General features: G+C 52.1%; 2 protein-coding genes across 14 annotated transcripts in view; one reads left to right on the forward strand and one right to left on the reverse strand.

The window, feature by feature from the left end:
• Window positions 1–451: 451 nt before the first annotated feature.
• TREX1 (three prime repair exonuclease 1) lies at window positions 452–2,002 on the forward strand. The gene is made up of 2 exons (XM_005547019.5): window positions 452–518; window positions 837–2,002. Exon 2 carries the CDS (start codon window positions 862–864, stop codon window positions 1,804–1,806), a length of 945 nt encoding a protein of 314 aa, XP_005547076.3. The 5' UTR covers window positions 452–518; window positions 837–861; the 3' UTR covers window positions 1,807–2,002.
• A 74-nt stretch (window positions 2,003–2,076) lies between these two features.
• SHISA5 (shisa family member 5) overlaps window positions 2,077–25,472 on the reverse strand; it is a 37,518-nt gene continuing 14,122 nt past the window's right edge. Inside the window, exons 3-8 of one of the 13 annotated variants that reach the window (XR_012431101.1) lie at window positions 15,422–15,502; window positions 3,821–3,936; window positions 3,455–3,667; window positions 3,174–3,295; window positions 2,524–2,750; window positions 2,077–2,418 (exon numbers count right to left, since the gene is read on the reverse strand). Coding sequence is in view for 7 of the 13 variants with exons in the window: in XM_005547027.4 (XP_005547084.1) it covers window positions 3,216–3,295; window positions 3,455–3,667; window positions 3,821–3,936; window positions 15,422–15,502 (490 nt within the window). In the remaining 6 variants the exon portion in view is untranslated. Of the gene's footprint in view, window positions 3,296–3,454; window positions 3,668–3,820; window positions 3,937–8,417; window positions 8,530–10,929; window positions 11,921–12,461; window positions 12,591–12,865; window positions 13,265–15,421; window positions 15,503–25,472 lie in introns of those variants that run through there. The other 12 variants (XR_001488761.3, XR_274632.4, XR_012431104.1 and 9 more) reach the window with 12 other exon arrangements.

Genomic DNA, 25,472 nt, shown 5'->3' on the forward strand with positions numbered 1-25,472 from the left:
CTTGAGGAAGGAGCCCTGCCTTGCCTGTGGAATTGTCCTGAGTCATTGCTTTGGGCTGGGGCCATGGGAAGAAACCATTGTGTGGCAGGGAAGGAGGTGGCTCTTGGCCCAGGCCTAAACCAGGAAAGCCTGGAAAAGTGGGACCCACAGGTGGGCACGAAAGGGCTGCAGCAGGAGCTCCCAGCAGTGTGTAACACCGGGAGCTGGTCTGGCGCCACTGCCCTGGTCCTTCCAGCTGCCTGTCATTGGTGTGATGGCCCGGTGCATTGTGCCACCATCAGGCCACAGCCGTGGATCTCAGAAGGCCTCTGGGGTCCCCTGGGGGCGGGGAAGTGGGGGTGGGGGGACGGATGTTGGCGAGAGGGACAGACCAGGCAGGCTGACGAGCAGGGCGGGCCTGGCTCACGTGGGGCTGTAGGCGGGCCCATACCAAGTTTCACTTCCCGCCACTGCTGCCAGCGAGAGCCGCGGGAGAGTGTGCAGCAAAGTCACTACTGCCTGCCTGCCTGCCTGCTACGGTAAGTGTGGCTCCCCAAGGGGATGGCGCAGGGCAGGAGGGCCATGGGTTCCCCGACCCCAGACTAAGGGGGCACTAGGGGAGGGGCCAAGTCATGTGAAGAGGGAGCCCTCTCAGACAGTCGAATGTGCTGGTCCCACTAAGGAAACCACCCCACCCTCTCCAACTTCCTGCCTGAAAATGGGCCCTGGAGCTCACAGACAGGGCAGGATTGTGCAGGGAAGGCCTGAGATGTGCTTCTGCCCACCCCCTACCCCACTCCCTCCCCTTCGGATCTTAACACTGGGCACTCACACACCCACCCTATGCTCCTCCCCAGGCTCAGCGGCAGGTCCTACCCAACCATGGGCTCGCAGGCCCTGCCCCCGGGGCCCATGCAGACCCTCATCTTTTTCGACATGGAGGCCACTGGCTTGCCCTTCTCCCAGCCCAAGGTCACGGAGCTGTGCCTGCTGGCTGTCCACAGATGTGCCCTGGAGAGCCCCCCCACCTCTCAGGGACCACCTCCCACAGTTCCTCCACCACCGCGTGTGGTGGACAAGCTCTCCCTGTGCGTGGCTCCGGGAAAAGCCTGCAGCTCTGCAGCCAGCGAGATCACAGGTCTGAGCACAGCTGTGCTGGCAGCGCATGGGCGTCAATGTTTCGATGACAACCTGGCCAACCTGCTCCTAGCCTTCCTGCGGCGCCAGCCACAGCCCTGGTGCCTGGTGGCACACAATGGTGACCGCTATGACTTCCCCCTGCTCCAAGCAGAGCTGGCTATGCTGGGCCTCACCAGTGCTCTGGATGGTGCCTTCTGTGTGGATAGCATCACTGCGCTGAAGGCCGTGGAGCGAGCAGACAGCCCCTCAGAACACGGCCCAAGGAAGAGCTACAGCCTAGGCAGCATCTACACACGCCTGTATGGGCAGTCCCCTCCGGACTCGCACACGGCTGAGGGTGATGTCCTGGCCCTGCTCAGCATCTGTCAGTGGAGACCACAGGCCCTGCTGCGGTGGGTAGATGCTCACGCCAGGCCCTTCAGCACCATCAGGCCCATGTATGGGGTCACAGCCTCTGCTGGGACCAAGCCAAGACCATCTGCTGTCACAGCCCCTGCACACCTGGCCACAACCAGGAACACTAGTCCCAGCCTTGGAGAGAGAAGGAGACCCAAGGATCTTCCTCCAATGAAGGACCCTGGAGCCCTACCCAGGGAGGGGCTGCTGGCACCACTGGGTCTACTGGCCGTCCTGACCTTGGCAGTGGCCACACTGTATGGACTATCCCTGGCTGCACCTGGGGAGTAGGCCAAGAAGGAAAATCTGAAGAATAAAGACCCCCCCCTCCTCCAGCACTGAGTGGTCACTTGGCTCCTACCCTTCTTGGCAGTCCAGACCTCTGCCCACACTCAGGGACCTGGGGAGGAGGGCATAGTGTTTGTCCCTCACTTTCCCTAGCAGGATGATCAACTATCTGAGCTCAATAAAAGTAGGGAAAACACGAGAAGCCCGAATGGTTGATGGAAACAGTACAGCCTGATCCCAATCCCAGCAGCCAGGAAGAAAGGGGGCAGCAGCTCCAAACGATTGCATTTATTATAAACAAGAGTATAGACCCCAGACTCAGAAACACAACAGATTCGAAGCTAAGACAGCTCTGGTGAAACAGTAATGGAGGAGGAACACCGAGGTATTCATGTCTGGGCCAGAGCTGCCATCCAGGGCCCCACACCCCACCTTTGGTCCAGATGGCCCCTTGGCCCAGGTGTCCCTGCTGCCAGAACACCCTGGACTGGGGTACCAGAGTTGCATATTCCATGAGGCTGGTGTCAGGGAAAGCAGGGACTCACAGTTGCCAGGTTGTCCGTCTCCTCTGAGCCAATTTCCCTCCACTATCCTGGGGTTTCAGTCTCATATCAACTATCATGTTTAAAACAGAAAACAGGCAAAATGTTTGGCTAAAATAAAATGAAAACACTGCAGGGAAGAGACCTGAGTGTGCTGGTGGACAGGAGCCCTGCTCACCTGTGGGAAGGGCAGGGCCAGCAAGGGCAGCAGAGCTCCCTGTGGGCAGCTAGGCTGTGTGTGGATGTGGCCCTCCGGGTGGTCCCAGGGAAGATGCAGGGACAGGGGACAGTCCAGGCAGACAACTCTCAGGTGAGAAGGGCTCTGCCTGAGGTGTTCTGGCATCAGGAGGCTGCCTGACCCCCAACAGGCACGACACAGGCTCCAGGGAACAATGGGACATCTGCCTAAAGAATCAAAGCCCAACTTGGTCAGATCCCAAGCTTCGCCTGCATCACCTCAAGCAGCAGCTGGCTACACTGCCAAAACCAGGACACATCTGCATCATACAGAAAGCTGCGCCACCCTGGTGTGACAGGCCATACTTGGTCACCCTAGGGTAAGCTGGAGAAGAACTCCAGATGTGCCCTGGAGAACCCCCCCACCTCTCAGGGGCGACCTCACAGGGTGCCCCCACCACCCCATTCTTTGAGTTTGGCTTGAGATTTTAGGAAGCATAATTTCAGGTGAGGAAGAGAACAAAGTCTGGTCCCAGCCCACTCTGGCAAGGATCATTCCCCACCTCGTCAGCATCAGAGGAAGCCACATATACAGGCAGGACACACACAGCACGGCTGGGACATAAGGAACCGTGCCTGCACACCACTCACACACAACATAACCAAGTGGCAGCCAGAGAGGTCGGAGAACACTCAGAGGGCCGCCTTCGGGGCATCCACGTAGGCCGGGTTGTAAGGAGGCTGGCTGGCAGGGTAGGGCGCGGCTGCTCCTCCTGAAAGCAGAGAGGATCCTGGTTGGCTGTGAGTATGAGTGGCAGGTGAGCAGAAAGGGGCAGAGGCCTATTCAGTGATGTACTCTGGGATGGGTGCCCGAGGGATGCTGGCAGATACTCAGGGAGTTGGGCAGGGCTAGAGTCAGCAGGGGCACTCACCAGCCAGGGTCTCGTGGTAGGCCGGCGGGCCCATGGGTTGGGCCGGGTAAGGTGGTGGGTACTGCATTGGGTAGGGTGCTGCTGGCATCCCTGGCTGAGGTGGCATGGTGTGGTAGCCCTGGTAGCTTGGTCCAGGGTAGCTGGGCGGCACACTTGGAGGCTGAGGATAAGGGGCATGCACCACAGTGGTGGATGTGGTGGTGGTGACAACCGCTGCAAAGAGAATTCCAGTGAGGACCCTCCTCCACCTCCCCAGGTATTAGGGCCAGGCTTGCCACCCATCCCTCCAGCTTAGCCAAAGCAGGGCCTGGTCAGCTCCCCTTGCCATCCCAGGGGGTCACCGTGGAGCAGGGTAGGCACACTTACGACGTGGTCGGCGGCACGTCTTGTACAGGCAGCAGCAGGAGCAGGTGAAGCAGATGATGATAGCGACGACAGACAGCACAAAGATGGTCAGGCCAACGGCCAAGGTTGCTCCGAACCTGCCAAAGAGCTGGATGTGACCTGGGGCCCCTCGACCCTCCCCCGAGACCAGCATCCACACTCCACCCCTTCCCAGGGCACCCCCCTCTTGCCAGAAGGGGTCTGGGCAATACAGATACAGCTACTTCCTTGTTGGGTGGCCTGCACCTGTTTCAATCTGTTTCCTTGTGTGTAAACTGGGGTATATGTGAGTCTCTATAACCATCTTGCCCCGGGTCTGCCCCGCTTGTCCCACCCTCAGAGGCATGGGAGGAAGCTCAAGTCCCACCCCACACACATACATCTATCTTGTCCACCTCACAACCAAGTGATGAGGAGATGGGTATAGGGCACATGCCACAGTCAGGCACTGTGATTTGAGTCAAAAAACTTAACAGTGGGCAAGACAGCCAGCCCCGGCCTCTGGGAGCCCCACAGTCTAGTGTAAGAGGCAGACAGTGAAGGTAAAATGGCTCAGGAAGCACGGGGTGAAGAGAGAGAGAAGCCCCAGGAGGGTAGAGGCCAGTGTGGCCGGAACAGGAGGCCCCTAGTGTTCCCCTGCACTCCACGACAGCCCCAGGGTTGGGAGGCTGGCCCCTGAGTGATAAGGACAGTTGCCTCTGCCTGCAAGCTTGCTGTGTGCCAAGCACTGTGCCAGGGGTCACACACACCCCTGGGTCCCCCACCTCTGGCCTGCTCGGCCACTTCTACAGGTGAAAGGGCCAAGAGCCAAGGGGAGGACACAGAAGCCTGGAGGCAGGAGGTCAGAGGGCCTGCCCTTTGAGAAAGCAAGCCTGGGCTGGGAAGTTCACCAAAATTGACTTCTAGGCGGGGGCGGTGGCTCATGCCTACAATCCCAGCACTTTGGGAGGCCGAGGAGGGCGGATTACCTGAGGTCTGGAGTTCGAAACCAGCCTAGCCAACATGGTGAAACCCTATCTCTACTAAAAATACAAAAATTAGCCAGGCACGGTGACAGGTGCCTGTAATCCCTGCTACTTGGGAGGTTGAGGCAGGAGAATTGCTTGAACCTGAGAGGCAGAGGTTGCAGTGAGCTGAGATCACACCACTGCATACCAGCCTGGAGACAGAAGCAAAACTCTGTCTCAAAAAAAAAAAAAAAAAAAAAAAAAAAAAAAAACCTGACTTCCAAGTGCAGACAGAGCCCCTTACTAGCCACCCTGCCGTGTTTGCAGAGGCCAAGCTTCATTCTTCTCTTTTTCAATTTATTTTTTGAGACGGGGTCTCGCTCTGTCGCCCAGGTTGGAGTGCAGTAGTGTGATCACAGTTCACTGCAGCCTCCACCTCCCAGGCTGAAGTGATTCCCCCACCTCAGCCTCCCCAGTAGCTGGAACCACAGGCATGCACTACCACATTTATTTTTGTAGAGACAGGGGTCTCACTATGTTACCTAACTGGTTTCCAACTCCTGGCCTCAAGCTATCTTCCCTCCTCGGCCTCTCAAAGTGCTGGGATTAAAACTGTCATCATGGCCGGCCAGGCGCTGTGACTCATGCCTATAATCCCAACACTTTGGGAGGCCAAGGTGGGTGGATCACGAGCTTAGGAGTTTGAGACCAGCCTGGCCAACATGGCGAAACCCCGTCTCTACTAAAAATACAAAAATTAGCCGGTCGTGGTGGTGCACGCCTGTAATCCCAGCTACTCAGGAGGCTGAGGCAGGAGAATTGCTTGAACCCAGGAGGTAGAGGTTGTAGTGAGCCAAGATCGCGCCACTGCATTCCAGCCTGGGAGACAGAGTGAGAATCTGTCTCGAAAAAAAAAAAGAAAAACAAAAAACAAAAAAAAAACTGTTAGCCTGACATTTTGTGCTGGATGATAAAAGGTTTTAAAAAATAAAAAGCGGGCTGGGCACGGTGGCTCAAGCCTGTAATCCCAGCACTTTGGGAGGCCAAGACGGGCGGATCACCAGGTCAGGAGATTGAGACCATCCTGGCTAACCCAGTGAAACCCCGTCTCTACTAAAAAATACAAAAAACTAGCCAGGCGACGTGGCGGGCGCCTGTAGTCCCAGCTACTCAGGAGGCTGAGGCAGGAGAATGGTGTAAACCCAGGAGGCGGAGCTTGCAGTGAGCTGAGATCCGGCCACTGTACTCCAGCCTGGGCAACAGAGACTCGTCTCAAAAAATAAATAAATAAATAAAAAACAGCTGGGCGCGGTGGCTCACATCTATAATCCCAGCACTTTGGGAGGCCGAGGCAGGCGGATCACCTGAGATCTGGAGTTCAAGAAAGTACAAAAAAAATTAGCCGGGCATGATGGCGGGTGCTTGCAATCCCAGCTACTTGGGAGGCTTATGCAGGAGAATCTCTTGAACCCGGGGAGGCAGAGATTGCAGTAGGCCGAGATCACACCATTGCACTCCAGCCTAGGCAACAAAAGCGAAACTCCGTCTCAGAAAAGTAAATAAATAAAAAATAGGCCGGGCGAGGTGGCTCAAGCCTGTAATCTCAGCACTTTGGGAGGCCGAGATGGGCGGATCGTGAGGTCAGGAGATCAAGACCATCCTGGCTAACACGGTGAAACCCCTCTCTACTAAAAAATACAAAAAAGTAGCCGGGTGAGGTGGCGGGCGCCTGTAGTCCCAGCTACTCGGGAGGCTGAGGCAGGAGAATGGCATAAACCCGGGAGGCGGAGCTTGCAGTGAGCTGAGATCCGGCCACTGCACCCCAGCCTGGGCGACAGAGCAAGACTCCGTCTCAAAAAAAAAAAATAAAAAATAAAAATAAATAAAAAATAAAAATAAAAACTGGCCAGGTGCGGTGGTTCACGCCCTTGATCCCAACACTTTGAGAGGCCGAGGTGGGCATATCACTCGAGGTCAGGAGTTCTAGACTACCCTGGCCAACATGGTGAAACCCTGACTCTACTAAAAACACAAAAATTAGCCGGGCGTAGTGGCACAAGACTGTAGTCCCAGCTACTCAGGAGACTGAGGCAGGAGAATCGCTTGAACCCAGGAGGTGGAGGTTGCAGTGAGCTAAGATGGCGCCACTGCACCCCAGAGTGAGTGACAGAGGGAGACTCCATCTCAAAAAAATAAAAAATAAAATAAATAGGCCGGGCGCGGTGGCTCAAGCCTGTAATCCCAGCACTTTGGGAGGCCGAGACGGGCGGATCACGAGGTCAGGAGATCGAGACCATCCTGGCTAACACGGTGAAACCCCTCTCTACTAAAAAATACAAAAAAGTAGCCGGGTGAGGTGGCGGGCACCTGTAGTCCCAGCTACTCGGGAGGCTGAGGCAGGAGAATGGCGTAAACCTGGGAGGCGGAGCTTGCAGTGAGCTGAGATCCGGCCACTGCACCCCAGCCTGGGTGGCAGAGCAAGACTCCGTCTCAAAAAAAATAAAATAAAATAAAATAAAATAAAATAAATAGGCCAGGAGCAGTGGTTCACGCCTGTAATCCTAACACTTTGGGAGGCCAAAGCAGTCGCCTGGGGTCAGGAATTTGAGACCAGCCTGGGCAACATAGTGAAACCCCATCTCTACTAAAATACAAAAAAAGGCCGGGCGCGGTGGCTCAAGCCTGTAATCCCAGCACTTTGGGAGGCCGAGATGGGCGGATCACGAGGTCAGGAGATCGAGACCATCCTGGCTAACACGGTGAAACCCCGTCTCTACTAAAAAATACAAAAAACTAGCCGGGCGCGGTGGCAGGCGCCTGTAGTCCCAGCTACTCAGGAGGCTGAGGCAGGAGAATGGCGTGAACCCGGGAGGCGGAGCTTGCAGTGAGCTGAGATCCGGCCACTGCACTCCAGCCTGGGCGGCAGAGCGAGACTCCGTCTCAAAAAAAAAAAAAAAAAAAAAAAAAATACAAAAAAAAAAAGAATTAGCCGGGGTGGTGGCACGTGCCTGTAGTTCCAGCTACTCTGGAGGCTGAGGCAGGAGAATCACGTGAACCCACGAGGCAGAGGTTGCAGTGATCCGAGATCGCACCACTGCACTCCAGCCTGGGTGACAGAGCGAGACTCCATCTCCAAAAAAATAAAAAATAGTAAGTTTTTAAAAAGGTGTCAGCCACCATGCCCAACCCAAGCTTTATTCTAACAAAAGGCAAATGCTTGGTAACTGCATCAAACGCATTCAAAAACTCCAGAGTTGTAGGGCATCCCCTCAGCCTCTGCCCCACAGAGGCCCAAGGAGGGTGTGGGTTCCCCCCTTCCCCGCCCTGGGGCTGCACAACTTCAGCAGGGCCCCACAACACAGCCAGGGACAGAGCTAAAGACTCCGGGCTCAAAAGCACCCCTCAGGACTCTCAAAGCAGGAGCCATCAGCCCCAGGCCATCCAGGACAAAGCCCTAAGACAGGACCAGCAGACTATAGGTGTCTTCCTGCCCAACCAGAGGCAGGAATGGAGAAACGCACACACATTCACACGCCATCAATGACACGCGACCGCAAGGCCGTTATCATCCCTCCAGAGCTCTCTCAGTGTCTGTCTCTCACACACACACGCAGCATGGGGCCCAAGCTCACCCCATATTAGCCTCTGCCTTCACCCAGAGGCCTCCTGTACCCCTGGGCTTCCCCTCTTCCCATCGTGGGCCACTCAGTTTCAACTTCCTCCCCTTTTGGAGAAAAGGAAAGCAAATCTCCTCCAGATGACGTCGGCCACAGGAAGCACAGACGCGAGGCCCCGTTCCACCCTCTTAAAGACACAGGATGGCCCCACCCAGTAGCGGGCTAGCAGCCAAGGAGCCAAGGGGTGGGGGCCAGAGAGGAGGGGAAGCAGAGGTGCCCCAGCTGCCTCCCAGAGCTGCCTCTCTGAGCGGAGCCTGCGGGGCCTGGCCTCGGAATGCAGCCTGGCCACTAGGGAGTCCAAGAGCCACCCCAGCCTCTGTGGGCCCCAACCACACTCTAACTCAGCAGCACCCCCACCCCCACTTCCACCTAACCCACCAGTCCTGTTCCACCAGCCTCCAGGAGGAGCTTCTGCATCCAACTAGGCCTAGAGGGCGACCCTGGGGCCCTGGCTGACACACCACAGCGAGCAAAGTCCAGCCTATCCCTTCAGCTCCTCCTCTCCCACCAGCACTCTCTCCAGTCTGTCTCCCCTGTTCTCCGGCCACCCTGCAGGGTCCATCATGTCACCCCCTACTCCAACGCCAGCTGTGGCTCCTGTAGCTCTTGGGATTACAAAGGAATTTGCTTTATAATTACATGTTAAATAGAGTGTGTGTACCTGTGCTTTCCTGTATACGTATTATAGTTGACAATAAAAGAAGAAAAGAGGCCACGTGCTGTGGCTCACACCTGTAATCTCAGTACTTTGGGAGGCCGGGGCTTTGGGGAAGCTTGAGCCCAGGAGTTCGAGACCAGCCTGGGCAACATGGCAAAACTCCGTCTTTACCTATCAAAAAAATCAAAAATTAGCCAGGCATGGTGGCACGCACCTGTAATCCCAGCTACTCGGGAAGCTTGCTCCTGCCTGGGAGACTGAGTGAGAATCTGTCAAAAAAAAAAAAAAAGAAGAAGAAGAAGAAGAAGAAGATTTATCTCACCAGACACTGAAACTTATAATAAAGGAAATTTTTTTTTTTGAGGTGGGGTCTCACTTTGTTGCCCAGGCTGGAGTGCAGTGGCACAATCACAGCTCACTGCAGCCTCAAACTCCCAGGCTCAAGTGATCCTTCCACCTCAGTCCCCCAAGTAGCTGGAACCACAGGCACGCACCACCACACTCGGCTATTTTTTTTATTTTTTGTAGAGACAGGGTCTCACTGTGTTGCCCAGGCTAGATTTTAATATTTAATTAAAATTTTATTTTATTATTTTATTTATTTATTTTTTTGAGACAGAGTCTTTCTCTGTCATAGGGCTGGAGTGCAGTGGTGTGATCTCAGCTCACTGCAACCTCCACCTCCCAGGTTTCAAGTGATTCTCATACCTCAGCCTCCAGAGAAACTGGAACTACAGGCGTACGCCACCACACCTGGCTAATTTGTGTATTTTTAGTAGAGATGGGGCTTTACCATATTGGCCAGGCTGGTCTCGAACTCCTGACCTCAGGTGATCTGCCCACCTTGGCCTCCCAAAGTGCTGGGATTACAGGCATGAGCCACCGTGCCCGACCTTTAATTAACATTTTAAATAAAATAAAACTCCCTATTAGGCCCACAAAGTCATGTGTGGTCTGGAACTGGCCCCTCTCCTTCAACCTCTGTGCTCAGTCCCATTCCCCTCCTTTCAGCTTTGAAAGCACCATGCTGTGTCCTACTCAAGGCCTTTGTATATGCAGATCCTCCTGCCAGCTCAGCCCTTTCCTCTTTTCATCTCATCCACACCTAACTCATTTCTGCTCACCCCTCAGGCCTCAGCTCAAAGTGTCACTTCCTCAGGAGCACCTTCCCCACCATGCAGAAGAGGCCAGGCCCCTCAGCACATGCCCACATGGAATTAAATTCCTTTCTACCTCAGTTCATAAACAGACACTCTGTTGTGTGTGAGCATTTGATCAACTACATCTTGCCCCTGCTTTGTACCATTATCATCCAATACAGCTTTCAGCCACCACTGTACTTCCAGTGCCTACCATATGGTGAGTGCTCAATAAAAAAATTTTTTTAAACAATCTTGTGAATGAATCAATAAATATCGGACGGGTAAATGAATAAATTCACTCAGGGACCCCATGGTAGCTCCTGGCAGAACATCCAGGCGTGGTAACCTTAGAAAACCAAGCAAATTCAAGGGGTGGTTGCAGAGTGGGCCTAGGGTCCAAGGCCACACATGGCTACAGTACCAAAGGAACCACGCCTCTGAGAGGAAGGAATGGGGTCTCCAAAGGCCCAAGGCTGGGGCCAAGCTCAAAAGACAGAGTCAGCCCAAGCAGGAGAGAACAGAAGGCAGAGAAGCAGCCACCCTGGCAGGGAGTTCGGGCAGGATTGTAGGGTCTGGGGAGAATTGGGGGGCCTCCAAGAAATGGAAGGCTCCAAACCTTAGACTGTGAATGTCATGCGCGTCCGTGTGAAGAGACCACCAAACAGGCTTTGTGTGAGCAACATGGCTGTTTATTTCACCTGGGTGCAGGCGGGCTGAGTCCGAAAAGAGAGTCAGCAAAGGGAGATAAGTGTGGGGCTGTTTTATAGGATTTGGGTAGGTAAAGGAAAATTACAGTCAAAGGGGGGTTGTTCTCTGACGGGCAGGAGTGGGGGTTACAAGGTGCTCAGTGGGGGAGCTTTTTGAGCCAGGATGAGCCAGGAAAAGGAATTTCACAAGATAATATCATCCCTTAAGGCAAGGCTTGGCCATTTTCACTTCTTTTATGGTGGAATGTTATCAGTTAAGGCGAGGCAGGGCATTTGCACTTCTTTTGTGATTCTTCAGTTACTTCAGGCCATCTGGGCGTATACGTGCAAGTCACAGGGGATGCGATGGCTTGGCGTGGGCTCAGAAGCCTGACAGCGAACAGGCTGGCTCTGGACCTGGGATACCCACACTACCCCCATGGTGTCAGCAAGGCCCCAGACAGGCTGTACCACAGAGGGCCTGAGAACCACAAAAAGGACGCTTTGAGGGCTGGGAGGTAGCACAGCGGCTGTGGCCACACCTTGCCTAATGGGCCTCTCTCCCTTTCCCCTGCACTGTGGCAGTGGAGTCATGGCAGAGGGTCAATGGTGGCCTCCTTGGGGTCTGCAGCCAGAGCTTCTGCCACTCGGTGCTTAGAAACCCAACAGTCTTGCCTGACAGTCCCGTGAGTGCAAGGAGCTGGGAAGAGGACATGAGGGCAGGACCCAAAACAACCAGGAGACTAAGGAAGCTCTAGGGAGTGAACAAGCCATGAATGGCTGGAGCCACTCACCATTAAACAGAGATTCACTTGCCAAAGTCTAGGGGGCAGAAGACCTGGGCCAACCCTGAGCCCACAAACAGGGCCACACTATAACCCCTGCCATGGGTGGCATCCTCCTGCGGCAGGGGTTCTGGGCCAGGCATATGTGGACCCATCTGAATCCAGGCTCCAGCCTGCTGCCTCATGCCTAGAAAAGTCAAAAAGTAGCCCAGGTCAGGCACGGTGGCTCACGCCTGTAATCCCAGCATTTTGGGAGGCTGAGGCGGGCAAATCATGAAGTCAGGAGCTCGAGAGAAGTCTGGCCAACATGGTGAAACCCCATCTCTACTAAAAATACAAAAATTAGCCGGGCATAGTGGCCAACACCTGTAATCCCAGCTACTCAGGAAGCTGAGGCAGGAGAATGGCTTGAACCCAGGAGGCGGAGGTTGCAGTGAGCAGAGATTGTGCCACTGTACTCCAGCCTGGGCAACAGGACAGACGCTCCATCTCAAAAAAAAAAAGCCCAGAGGGAGACAGTCAGAGGCAAGGGTCCCAAAATAAGAAGAGGAGGAGGGGTCAGTGGCAGGGAGTGGGGCAGAGCTGGGTGGGGCCCCTGGCCTGGGGTCTTTCCCCTGCCTGGCTTCTCCTGAGCTCCTGGCCATGGCCTTGACAGCAGGAGCCAGACCCTCACCAAGGAGCCAACTCTCCAGTGGACAAACAGTGCCCTTGGCCAAGTAGGCAGCACACGTATGCCCAGCAGAGGATGTCTCCTTGGGAGCCAGACAGGCAGCCACCTGAGAGTGTTCAAAAGAGAGGAGTCACTGATGACCCTGTCCTCGCTCTCCTCCCAGCACCCACTTCTTTTGCTCCTGCACCTTTTTTTTTTTTTTTTTTTTTTTTTGAGACGGAGTCTCACTCTGTCGCCCAGGCTGGAGTGCAGTGGCGCCATCTCGGCTCACTGCAAGCTCCGCCTCCCGGGTTCACGCCATTCTCCTGCCTCAGCCTCCGGAGTAGCTGGGACTACAGGCGCCCGCCACCGCGCCCGGCTAATTTTTTGTATTTTTAGTAGAGACGGGGTTTCACCGTGGTCTCGATCTCCTGACCTTGTGATCCGCCCGCCTCGGCCTCCCAAAGTGCTGGGATTACAGGCGTGAGCCACCGCGCCCGGCTTCTGCACCTTTATAAAGCAGGTCCTAGGCATGAGCTGGGGCTCAGAACAAAGCAGAGGACAAGGGATGACAGGAGGTGCGGGATGGGGAGCATCACTCCAGTCACCTGCTCTTCTCAGTGCATGGGCAAAATAGCCTGGGGCAGGAGGCAGCAGGGCGCACCAAGCACACAGCACACGAGGCCCAGTGCCGTGCACACCACGGCGGCAGCTGGGCTAACAGAACAGGTCCCACACGCATACCTTGGGGAGTCACAGGTGCAGCTGAGCTGGCCCCAGTCACCTCCCTGTTGCCACAACCCCAGGAAGCCACTCCTCCTCCTATGCCCCTCTGGGAGCTTGTTCCGCACTGTCTCCTCTCTGCTGTCCCAGCTCAAATCGCTACCATTGGAAGAAAAAAAAAACAAACAAACACACCACAAGAAACCCTTCACATGGAATCTCCAACTCCCTTTTTTGTTGTTGTTTTTGAGACGGACTCTTACTCTGTCGCCCACACTGGAGTGCAGTGGCGCGATCTCGGCTCACGGCAACCTTTGCCTCCTGGGTTCAAGTGATTCTCCTGCCTCAGCCTACAGAGTATTGGAATTACAGGCACCTGCCAATATGCCCGGCTAATTTTTGTATTTTTAGTAGAGATGGGGTTTCACCATGTTGTCCAGGCTGGTCTTGAACTCCTGGCCTCAGGTGATCTGTCCGTGTCAGCCTCCTAAAGTGCTGGGATTATACGCATTAGCCACCACACCTGGCCTCCCTTAAAAAATAAAAATAAAAAATAAAAATCCACGGGGTCTTGCTATGTCGCCCAGGCTGGAGTGCAGGGATTACTCCCAGGCAGGATTATAGCTCACTGTACCCCTGAACTCCTGGCCTCTAGTGATCCTCCTGCCTCAGCCTCCCAAGTAGCTGGGACTACAGGAGTGTGGCACTGTGCCCAGCTTCAATGCCTGTCTTACTCCTCATCCATTCACGGCCAAAACTCTCCAAGGAGTTGCCTGCGACCAGCATACAATTTCCAACCGCTCTTCAGTCTGCTCCACTGCCTGGCTCTTGCCCAGGGTGCCATGGACTCCATGGTGTGAAATCTCCATTCCACACTGCACTTCACCGCAAGCCTGCCTTTGTCCAGTGTCCAGCCCCAGGTCCTTCCCACTCCCTCCACACCCTCCCTTGAGGGAGCTGCTGAATGTATGTCTCCATCCTCACCTCTCCCCTCCAAGCTCTGGCTCTCTCTGGCCTCCAGTGCCTCTGGCCAGGATGCCGCCTAAGGCCATCTCCTACAGAAACGACTTTCCACCTCCCACACCCGCCCCATCTGCTCTTTCCATCTTCCACAGAGCAGCCAGTGTGGTCTTCCTAAAACACCATTCAGTCCCCAGCACTCCCAGGACCCTCCGTGATGCCCACTGTCCTCAGGACGAGGCCCACTCCTGGACTGCCTCCAGGCCCACACAGGCTGGGCGTAGGCATCTCCCACGGGGCCATCTGAAAGCCCACGATCCTGGGCCTCGGGGCAGGACAGCCAGCCGCTTCTGGGCTCCTGGACACGGAGGGGAAGGCCTGTAGAGATCTCAGGCTCCAACCAGCCCTGAGGTGTTGAGGAGGGGCACAACTGCACTTCTTCCCCTCCTCCATGCACAGGAACCCTGCCCTGATTCTGCTGTAGCCAGTGAGGCCCCATACCTGCCTGGGCCTATAGGATGGGATGGGGCAAAACAAGAACCCAAGCCCCCCACCCAGGCCCAGAGCCCAAGGTCTCTTCCTCCAAAGGGGCAACCCTGCCCTCCTGGGCAGAACTTTTCTTTAAATGGCTTCTAGATCCACCAGGGCAGGGGGGAGACAGCAAGTGGAATAGACTCAGCCAGGAAAGCCCGCCCTAGTGGCTGCACACCCATTCCACCTCCAGGAAGATGTCACAACTCCTGTTACCATGGCAATAACACAGGCCGGAGCCCAGCCAAGGGGACTGGGGCTTGGGGGCTGGGGTTGCTCCTTGGTTCCCTGAGAGAAGAGTCCTGACACAGTAACCACGACCCACAAAGCTTGACACAAACTGTGGCGTCATTGGTTATCCCAGGACCTCTCCCCACCGTTATCACCCCACTACCATGCGCTTGCCAGCACCATCACCCCATCACCATCACCCTTGTCACCAATGTCCAACCGCAATATACCCACCCCCATCTACCATCATCACATGCCCAGTACAGCCCCATTCTCTGTCACTCCTGCCCTTATTGGGACCCATCAGTCATCCGCTGACTCAACCCAGCATCTAGGGCAATGTGACCCCGACTCCTGGTCCTTCAACTGTCAACCTGCGACCGCAGTCACCCCCGTCCCCACCACCCCAGCACGCTAATGAAGACACCTTCACAACATAAGGAGCAAGTGTCCTAGCAGTCAGATATGGTGACAGCTTCTTGGGCTCCACCCCAATGACCGAATCATCCCAGTCCCCCAGATGCACGCTGGCCCCACCGAGTCCTCTTGTCACCTTTGCCAGGAAGATGCACCCAGCCTGCAGGCTTTACTTACCCTAACATGGGGTCGCTGTAGCCAGGGCGAAACCTCAGCGCTGAGCCCAGCTGCTCCACCGGCTCTACACTGGCGGGCACACTGCCAACAGGAAACCTCATGATCAGCACAATGAAACCCCACCGAGCGCGCCAGCACAAACACTACCTTAGGGCACCGCAAAATGTGTGCAGAAGCGACTATGAACCGGTGGCTTCAATGGCCTTCCAGAGGTGGACTCTGCCCACACTGGGATCTCACAGCACAAAGCCACACGTCCTCTCAGGTGTCCACTGGACTGTCTCCAGGAGAGAACATATGTTAGGCCACAAAACAAATCTCAGCAGATTTTAGAAGACAGATACCATACAAAGGATCTTCTCTGACCACAACAGGATGAAGTTACAAATCAGTAACTACATTGCCACAAAGTTTATTATTATTATTATTTTTTTGAGATAGAGTCTTGTTCTGTCGCCTAGGCTGGAATGCAGTGGCATGATCTTGGCTCACCACAACCTCCGCCTCCCGGGTTCAAGTAATTCTCCTGCCTCACCCTCCTGAGTAGCTGGGATTACAGGCACCCGCCACCTTGCCCAGCTAATTTTTGTATTTTTAGTAGAGACGGTGTTTCGCCATACTGGCCAGGCTGGTCTCGAACTCCTGACCTTGTGATCTGCCCACCTTGGCCTCCCAAAGTGCTGGGATTACAGGCGTGAGCCACTGCACCTGGCCTACATTGCCACAAAGTTTTTTTTAAAAAGCACTAAAAAAAAACAAAAAAAAACAAAAAAAAAAAACCTTGGGAAACTAAAAGTACAAAAAAAAAAGCAAAATAAAACCAAAGCTCTTGAGTTGTATTGTGTTAAATAAGAACTCATACAAGATACTTACCTAGCAGGGGAGATACCATGATCACAAAGAAGTAAAAAAGGAGGCCGGGCGCGGGGGCTCAAGCCTGTAATCCCAGCACTTTGGGAGGCCAAGACAGGCGGATCACGAGGTCAGGAGATCGAGACCATCCTGGCTAACCTGGTGAAACACCGTCTCTACTAAAAAATACAAAAAACTAGCCGGGCGAGGTGGCGGGCGCCTGTAGTCCCAGCTACTCAGGAGGCTGAGGCAGGAGAATGGCTTAAACCCAGGAGGCGGAGTTTGCAGTGAGCTGAGATCCGGCCACTGCACCCCAGCCTGGGCGACAGAGCGAGACTCCGCCTCAAAAAAAAAAAAAAAAAAAAAGAGAAGTAAAAAAGGAAATTAACAAGTATGTAGAACTGAAGGATGAAAATACATCAAAATTTGTGAAACCCAGATAAAATAGTTCTTAGTGGGAGATTTATATCTTTAATAGAACTTATCAAGAAATGGGGAGGCCAAGGAGGGTGGATCACAAGGTCAGGAGTTCAAGACTAGCCTGTCCAGGATGGTGAAACCCCATCTCTACTAAAAATACAAAAATTAGCCAGGCACAGTGGCATGCACCTGTAATCCCAGCTACTCGGGAGGCTGAGGCAGGAGAATCGCTTGAACCCAGGACGTTGCAGTAAGCTGAGATCGCGTCACTGTACTCTAGCCTGGGCGACACAGCAAGACTCCATCTCAAAAATAATAATAATAATAATAATTTATCAGGAAATAGGAATGGTTAAAAATAAATGATATGGGCCGGGTGAAGTGACTCACACCTGTAATCCGGGTGCTTTGGGAGACCGAGGCAGGCAGATCACCTGAGGTAGTTCAAGACCAGCCTGGCCAACATGGTAAAACCCCATCTCAACTAAAAATACAAAAATTAGCCAGGCGTGGTGGCGGGCACCTGTGATCCCAGCTACTCTGGAGGCTGAGGCAGGAGAATCACTTGAACCCAGGTGGTGGAGGCTGCAGTGAGCTGAGATCATGCCATTGCAGTCCAGCCTGGGCAACAAGAGGGAGACTCCATCTCGAAAAATAATAATAAATAAATAAATAAATAAGATGATATTAAATTCAAGATGAGCCAGGTGCGGTGGCTCACGCCTGTAATCCCAGCACTTTGGGAGGCCAAGGTGGGTGGATCACGAGGTCAGGAGTTGAAGACCAGCCTAGCCAAGATGGTGAAACCCCATCTCTATTAAAAATACAAAAAATTAGCCGGGTGTGGTGGCAGGTGCCTGTAATCCCAGCTACACGGGTGGCTGAGGCAGAGAATTGCTTGAAACCAGGAGATGCAGGTTGCAGTGAGCCAAGATTGCGCCACTGACCTCCAGCCTTGGCGACAGACCGAGACTCTGTCTCAAAAAAAAAAAAAAAAAAAAAAAACTCAAGATGATTTATTTAAAAGTAATGGAAAACCCAGGCAGGGTGGTGGCTCATGCCTGTAATAACAGCACTTGGGGAGGCCGAGGAGGGCGGATCACGAAGTCGGGAGTTCAAGACCAGCCTTGCCAACACGGTGAAACCCTGTCTCTACTAAAAATACAAAAATTAGCCTGGCGTGGTGGTGGCCATCTGTAATACCAGCTACTCGGGAGGCTGAGGCAGGAGAATTGCTTGAACCTGGGAGACAGAGGTTGCAGTGAGCCAAGATCATGCCATTGCACTCCAGCCTGGGCGAAAAGAGCAAAACTCTGTCTCAGCTGGGCGTGATGGCTCACACCTGTAATCTCAGCACTTTGGGAGGCCGAGGCGGGCAGATCACCAGGTCAGGAGATTGAGACCATCCTGGCTAACACAGTGAAATCCTGTCTACTAAAAATATAAACAATTAGCCGGGCATGGTGGCAGACGCCTGTAGGCCCAGCTACTCCGGAGGCTGAGGCAGGAGAATGGTGTGAACCCAGGAGGCGGAGGTTGCAGTGAGCTGAGATCACGCCACTGCACTCCAGCCTAGGGGACAGAGGAGACTCCGTAGAGAATAATAGAGAATAGAGAAGATTAGCAAACCAAAGCTGATAGACCTCTGACAAGACTAACCACAAAAAAGGAGGCAGTCAAGTGAAGTAGCACATGCCAGTGGTCCCAGCTACTCAGGAGGCTGAGGTGGGAGGATCACTTGAGCCCAGGAGTTCCAGGCTGCAGTGAGCTGTGATCATGCCACTGCACTCCAGCCTGGGCGACAGAGTGAGACTCTGTCTCGAAAACAATAAATAAATAAAATAACATAATAACCTTATTTGGATTCTGATTTGGACAAACCATCTGTGAAAAGGCATTTTGGAAACTAGTGGAGGCAACTGAACGCAGTATTGAAAGTTATCAGTGAATTATTGCTAATTGTGCCAAATATAATAGTGGTTATATTTCCCTTATATTGGAAGGGAAATAGTTATATTTCCCTTCAAAGACCTCACTTTTAGCAATGAAAACTCACTTTTTTTTTGAGATGGAGTCTCATCTCTGTTCACCCAGGCTGGAGTGCAGTGGTGAAACCTTGGCTCACTGCAACCTTCACCTCCCAGGTTCAAGCGATTCTCCTGCCTCAGTCTCCTGAGTAGCTGGGATTACAGGCACGTGCCACCATGCCCGGCTGATTTTTGTATTTTTAGTAGAGACAGGGTTTTACCATGTTAGTCAGGCTGGTCTCGAACTCCTGACCTCGTGATCCGCCCATCTCGGCCTCCCAAAGTTATGGGATTACAGGTGTGAGCCACCGTGCCTGGCCTTTTTTTTTTTTTTTTTGAGACGGTCTCATCTGTCACCCAGGCTGCAATGCAGTGGTGTGATCACAGCTCACTGCAGCCATGACCTCCCGGGCTCAAGTGATCCTCCCACCTTGGCCTCCCAAGTAGCTGGGACTACAGGCACATGCCACCACACCTAGCTAATTTTTTGAATTTTTTGTAGACACAAGGTCTCACTATGTTGCCCAGGTTGGTCTGAAACTCCTGGACTCAAGTGATCCTTCCGCCAAAGCCTCCCAAAGTGCTGGGATTACAGGTGCAAGCCACTACACCCAGCCATATACTAATATTTAAGGAGAACTTTTTTTTTTTTTTTTTTTTTTGAGACGGAGTCTCGCTCTGCCGCCCAGGCTGGAGTGCAGTGGCCGGATCTCAGCTCACTGCAAGCTCCGCCTCCTGGGTTCACGCCATTCTCCTGCCTCAGCCTCCCGAGTAGCTGGGACTACAGGCGCCCGCCACCTCGCCTGGCTAGTTTTTTGTATTTTTAGTAGAGACGGGGTTTCACCATGTTAGCCAGGATGGTCTCGATCTCCTGACCTCGTGATCCGCCCGTCTCGGCCTCCCAAAGTGCTGGGATTACAGGCTTGAGCCACCGCGCCCGGCCTTAAGGAGAACTTTTTATGATGTCTGGGATTTGCTTTAAAATAATTCAGAAAAAGAAAAGTGGCCGGAGGTATATAGCATAATGGTGTCAGAGTACTGGTAACTGGTAGTGGGTGATGGATGCATAGAGTTATATTGTTCTCTCTGCTTTTGTACTGATTTGAAACGTTCCAAAATTAGATGTAAAACAAAATAAAATGTAAAAGCGTTATAAACAATTATACCCTAATACACTTGGAGGAAAACCAGTAAAGCTAAGGAGAAAATATTTTTTAAGAAATCTGTGGGCTGGGTGCATATATATATACACACACACACACATATAACAGATATATATTTATATATAAAACATATATATTTATAAATTATATATAGTTTATATATATACATATAAAAGAAATCAGTGTGAAAGCTTCAGAGAGCAATGGAAAGAATGTGAAGCTGATATGAGTGGTGGTGAGGCTGGGGACAAAGATCCAGAGATGAGCCTGACAGTTGAGGTCCTTTTTCTCCTTGGAGCACTAGCCAGTTTCAGAAGGGCAGCTGAGAGGCTAAGCAGCACTTCTGGAAGCTTCAGGAGACCAAGGTGACAGGGCTTAGATCCAGAGCCCAGCAGGTGAGGCGGCCCTGATGACCCCCATTCACTCAGGCTGAGACCCAAAAAGCTGTACCTTAAGAGAAAGGGAGAGACTGAGTAGACGGCTCAGCCTCTAATCATTTCAGTCTCTGCAGCTAAACCAGGTGATCCTAGAACACTAGAGTTACTGCCAGAAGCAACCTAAATCCTCCCTGGAGAAAGTCCTGAGTTCCAAATTTCTATAATCAATTTTGCAAATGCAATGTTAGGCACACAATCAAAAATTTTCAGGAACACGAGGAGACTAGACAGTATGAATAGAAAACAGTAGAAACAACTGACAATAGAAAAACCCACAGGCAGCGAGGTGTGGTGGCTCACGCCTATAATCCCAGCAGTTTGGGAGGCAGAGGCGGGTGGATCACCTGAGGTCAGGAGTTCAAGACCAGCCTGGCCAACATGGTGAAACCCTGCCTCTACTAAAAATACAAAAAAAAAAAATTAGCTAGGCATGGTGGCATGATCACACCACTGCACTCCAGCCTGGGCAACAAGAGCAAAACTCCATCTCAAAAAAAAAAAAAAAAAAAAGGTGAAAAAAGAGAAATGAATTGTTAAGCAAAAAAAGAACTAAAACTTAAAAATTTGGACAATTCTCAGCCTATTCATACTGTAAATACTAAGAGTATAGTCCAAAAACTGCGAGGTAAGGAGATTAGAATGGGTATGAACCACAGACCTAATCAGTCACCCTAGCACCGGCCAGAGGGGAGAAAGGGGATGAAGTAAAGGAAGGCTGTCGGATGTCTAAGATCCTACAGGACTAGGCCATAGAGCAAGCTTGTCCCACCTGTGGCCAGCAGCCCACATTCAGGTCAGGATGGCTTTGAATGTGGCCCAACACAAATTCTTAAACTTTCTTAAAACATGAGATTCTTTTTTTTTGAAATTTCTTTTTTTTTTTTTTTTAGCTCATCAGCTATCATTAGTGTGTGTTTTTTTGTTTTTTTGTTTTTTTTTGAGGCGGAGTCTTCACTCTGTCGCCCAGGCTGGAGTGCAGTGGCACCATCTCGGCTCACTGCAAGCTCCGCCTCCCGGGTTCGCGCCATTCTCCTGCCTCAGCCTCCGGAGTAGCTGGGACTACAGGCGCCCACCACCGCGCCCGGCTAATTTTTTGTATTTTAGTAGAGACGGGGTTTCACCGTGTTAGCCAGGATGGTCTCGATCTACTGACCTCGTGATCCGCCCGCCTCGGCCTCCCAAAGTGCAGGGATTACAGGCATGAGCCACCGCGCCCGGCCTCATTAGTGTGTTTTATGTGTGGCCCAAGACAATTTTCTTCTTCCAAAGTGGCCCAGAGAAGGCAAAAGATTGGACACCCCTACTACAGCTTTTTTTTTTTTTTTTTTTTTTTTTTTGAGACGGAGTCTTGCTCAGTTACCTAGGCTGGAGTATAGTGACATGATCTTGGCTCACTGCAAGCTCCACCTCCCAGGTTCATGCCATTCTCCTGCCTCAGCCTCCCAAGTAGCTGGGACTACAGGCGCCCACCACCACGCCCAGTTAATTTTTTTGTAATTTCAGTAAAGACAGGGTTTCACCATGTTAGCCAGGATGGTCTCAATCTCCTGACCTTGTGATCCACCTGCCTCAGCCTCCCAAAGTGCTGGGATTACAAGTGAGAGCCACCACACCTGGTCTTTTTTTTTTTTTTTTTCTGAGACAGGGTCTCACTCTGCCACCCAAGCTGGAGTGCAGTAGTGAGATCACAGCTCACTGCAACCTTGATCATCCGGGCTCAAGCAATCCTCCCACCTCAGCCTCCTGAGTAGCTGGGGCTACAAGTGCATGCTACCATCGATGCCCAGCTAATTTAAAAATATATATATATATATAGAGATGAGGTCTCACTATGTTGCCCAGCCTGGTCTCGAACTCCTGGGCTCAAGCAATCCTCCCACCTCGGCCTCTCAAAGTATTGGGATTACAGGCATTAGCCATCATGCCTGGAAGAGCTATTTTCAAGGTGCAGTGTTCTTAAAGACAAGAAAAGGATCCCAAAGACAATTCAATCATCAAGGCTGCCACTCCCACCAAAGGTCCATGGTGCACAGGCCAAAACAAGGTTGCCGCCACCTCAGTTTTTTTTTTTTTTTTTTTTTGTTTGTTTGTTTTCTGAGACGGAGTTTTGCTCTTGTCGCCCAGGCTGGCTGGAGTGCAATGGCACAATCTCCGCTCACCACAACCGCCGCCTCTTGGATTCAAGCGATTCTCCTGCCACAGCCTCCCAAGTAGCTGGGATCACAGGCATGCACCACCATGCCCGGCTATTTTTGCATACTTTTTTTTTTTTTTTTTTTTTTTTTTTTTTTTTGAGACGGAGTCTCGCTCTGTCGCCCAGGCTGAAGTGCAGTGGCTCGATCTCCGCTCACTGCAGGCTCTGCCTCCCAGGTTCACGCCATTCTCCTGCCTCAGCCTCCCGAGTAGCTGGGACTACAGGCGCCCGCCACCACGCCTGGCTAATTTTTTGTATTTTTAGTAGAGACAGGGTCTCACTGTGTTAGCCAGGATGGTCTCCATCTCCTGACCTTGTGATCCACCTGCCTTGGCCTCCCAAAGTGCTGGGATTACAGGCGTGAGCCACCACGCCCGGCTATCTTTGCATTATTAATAGAGATGGGGTTTCTCTATGTTGGTCAGGCTGGTCTCAAACTCCTGACCTCAGGTGATCTGCCCACCTTGGCCTCCCAAAGGGCTAGGATTACAGGCATGAGCCACTGCGCCGGGCCAGCCACCTCAGTTTTGAAGGCTAGGACCACCACCCAGCAGAGCCATGGGGGTACAGCCCCCACCCCAGTGGGTCCAGAGGGCAGAGTGTCCAGCCAAAGAGGATTATTCCCAAGCCTTAAAGTCTACTGGAGTTTGTCTTGCTAGAATTTAGAATTGCTTGGCACTGGCCGGGCGCGGTGGCTCAAGCCTGTAATCCCAGCACTTTGGGAGGCCGAGACGGGCGGATCATGAGGTCAGGAGATCGAGACCATCCTGGCTAATACGGTGAAACCCCGTCTCTACTAAAAAATACAAAAAACTAGCCGGGCGAAGTGGCGGGTGCCTGTAGTCCCAGCTACTCGGGAGGCTGAGGCAGGAGAATGGCGTGAACCCGAGAGGAGGAGCTTGCAGTGAGCTGAGATCCGGCCACTGCACTCCAGCCTGGGTGACAGAGCAAGACTCCGTCTCAAAAAAAAAAAAAATAAAAAAATAAAAAATAAAAAAAAAAAAAAAAAAAAAAAAAAGAATTGCTTGGCACTGAGAACTAAACTCTGACTTTTTATCTTGCCCAAATTCCTATCTAAGGGGCCTGGGGAGTCATGCCCTACAAATCATACATTCTCATCAAATGGGTTTTATTTAATCCTATAGATCGTGATTTACTTTCCAACCTGACTCTGGCATAACATTATGAGACAAGGAAAAAAAATAAAAATATTTTACTCCAAAACATGTTTCTTTGCCATATTTTGAAATGGCCCTGCAAAGCTGTTTTCTATGGGGGGAAATGTGCATCTGTAAGAATCTCTATTAACATAGCTAGATCTTTTTCTTCCAGACCCTCCCAATCCTAAAGAGAGTAACTAAGATCTGAATAGGAAACATTTGTCATCTATTGTCACTAAGGGTAGCCACTAGAAGACTTCTTGGAACTTTGGTCTCCACAATCTTCATCTTAATCTGAACATTCCCTTTCTATCGATCAATTTTGTCTTTAGACAAACTCAACCAATTGCCAAACTAGAAAATGTTTAAATTAACCTATAGAATGGAAGCCTTCCACCCCCCACTCCCTGCCCTTTGAGTTGTCCTACCTTTCTGGACCAAACCAATGTATTTCTTTTTTTTGTGTGTTTTTTTTTTTTTTTTTTTTGAGACGGAGTCTCGCTCTGTCGCCCAGGCTGGAGTGCAGTGGCGCGATCTCGGCTCACTGCAAGCTCCGCCTCCCGGGTTCACGCCATTCTCCTGCCTCAGCCTCCCGAGTAGCTGGGACTACAGGCGCCCACAACCGCGCCGGCTAATTTTTTGTATTTTTAGTAGAGACGGGGTTTCACCGTGGTCTCGATCTCCTGACCTTGTGATCCGCCCGCCTCGGCCTCCCAAAGTGCTGGGATTACAGGCGTGAGCCACCGCGCCCGGCTTTTTTTTTTTTTTTTTTTTTTTGAGTCTCACTGTCTTCCAGGCTGGAGTGCAGTGGCACGTTCTCGGCTCACTGCAAGCTCCGCCTCCCAGATTCATGCCATTCTCCTGCCTGAGCCTCACAAGTAGCTGGGACAACAGGCGTCTGCCACCACACCCAGATAATTTTTTGTATTAGCCAGGATGGTCTCCATCTCCTGACCTCATGATCCGCCCACCTTGGCCTCCCAAAGTGCTGGGATTACGGTCATGAGCCATTGTGCCCAGCCTAACCAATGTATTTCTTAAATGTATTTGACTGATGTCTTATGCCTCTCTAAAATGTATAAAACCAAGCTGTGCCTGGATCACCTTGGGCACATGTTCTCAGGACCTGAGGGCTGTGTCACAGGCCATGGTCACTCATATTTGGCTCAGAATAAATCTCTTCAAATATTTTACAGAGTTTGGCTCTTCATTGACAGCACCTATCACTTCCTACTGTTTTTGTTTGTTTTTGTTTTGTTTTGTTTGAGACAAGGGTCTCACTCTGTCCCAGGCTGGAATAGAGTGGCACAATCTCAGCTCACTGTAACCTCTGCCCCCACCGACCTCAAGCAATTCTCCCACTTCAGCCTCCCAATAGCTGGGGCCGCATACGCGCACCATCATGCCTGGTGATTTTTTTAGTAGAGATGGGGTCTCACCATGTTGCCCTGGCTACGCTTCCTACTGATTTTTCTCCCTTTTGTAATAGGAGTGGCTATCCTTTGCCTGTCCCACAAATGCATTTCTGGCTTCACAGATTTCACAACTGGAGATAAATTTTGCCTCAGGATGAAATGCACCTATGGTCTCATTCATATCTGATTTAGATAATATTTGAATAAGGCTTTGCACTTTAGAGTTAAGAGGTGATTCTGGAATGAGGTAAGACTGCTCAGGGGGTGGAGGTTGCAGTGAGCTGAGACCGCGCCACTCCACTCCAGCCGGGGACAGAGCAAGACTCCATCTCAAAAAAAAAAAAAAAGAGGTAATTGTCAGGCCTCTGAGCCCAAGCTAAGCA

The sequence above is a fragment of the Macaca fascicularis genome, chromosome 2 (genome assembly GCF_037993035.2).
Source record: "Macaca fascicularis isolate 582-1 chromosome 2, T2T-MFA8v1.1".
NCBI classification, from domain to species: domain Eukaryota; kingdom Metazoa; phylum Chordata; class Mammalia; order Primates; family Cercopithecidae; genus Macaca; species Macaca fascicularis.

Bases quoted from the DNA above. Each gene is read 5' to 3' on its own strand.
- TREX1 (XM_005547019.5), top strand. From the start codon at position 862: ATGGGCTCGCAGGCCCTGCCCCCGGGGCCCATGCAGACCCTCATCTTT.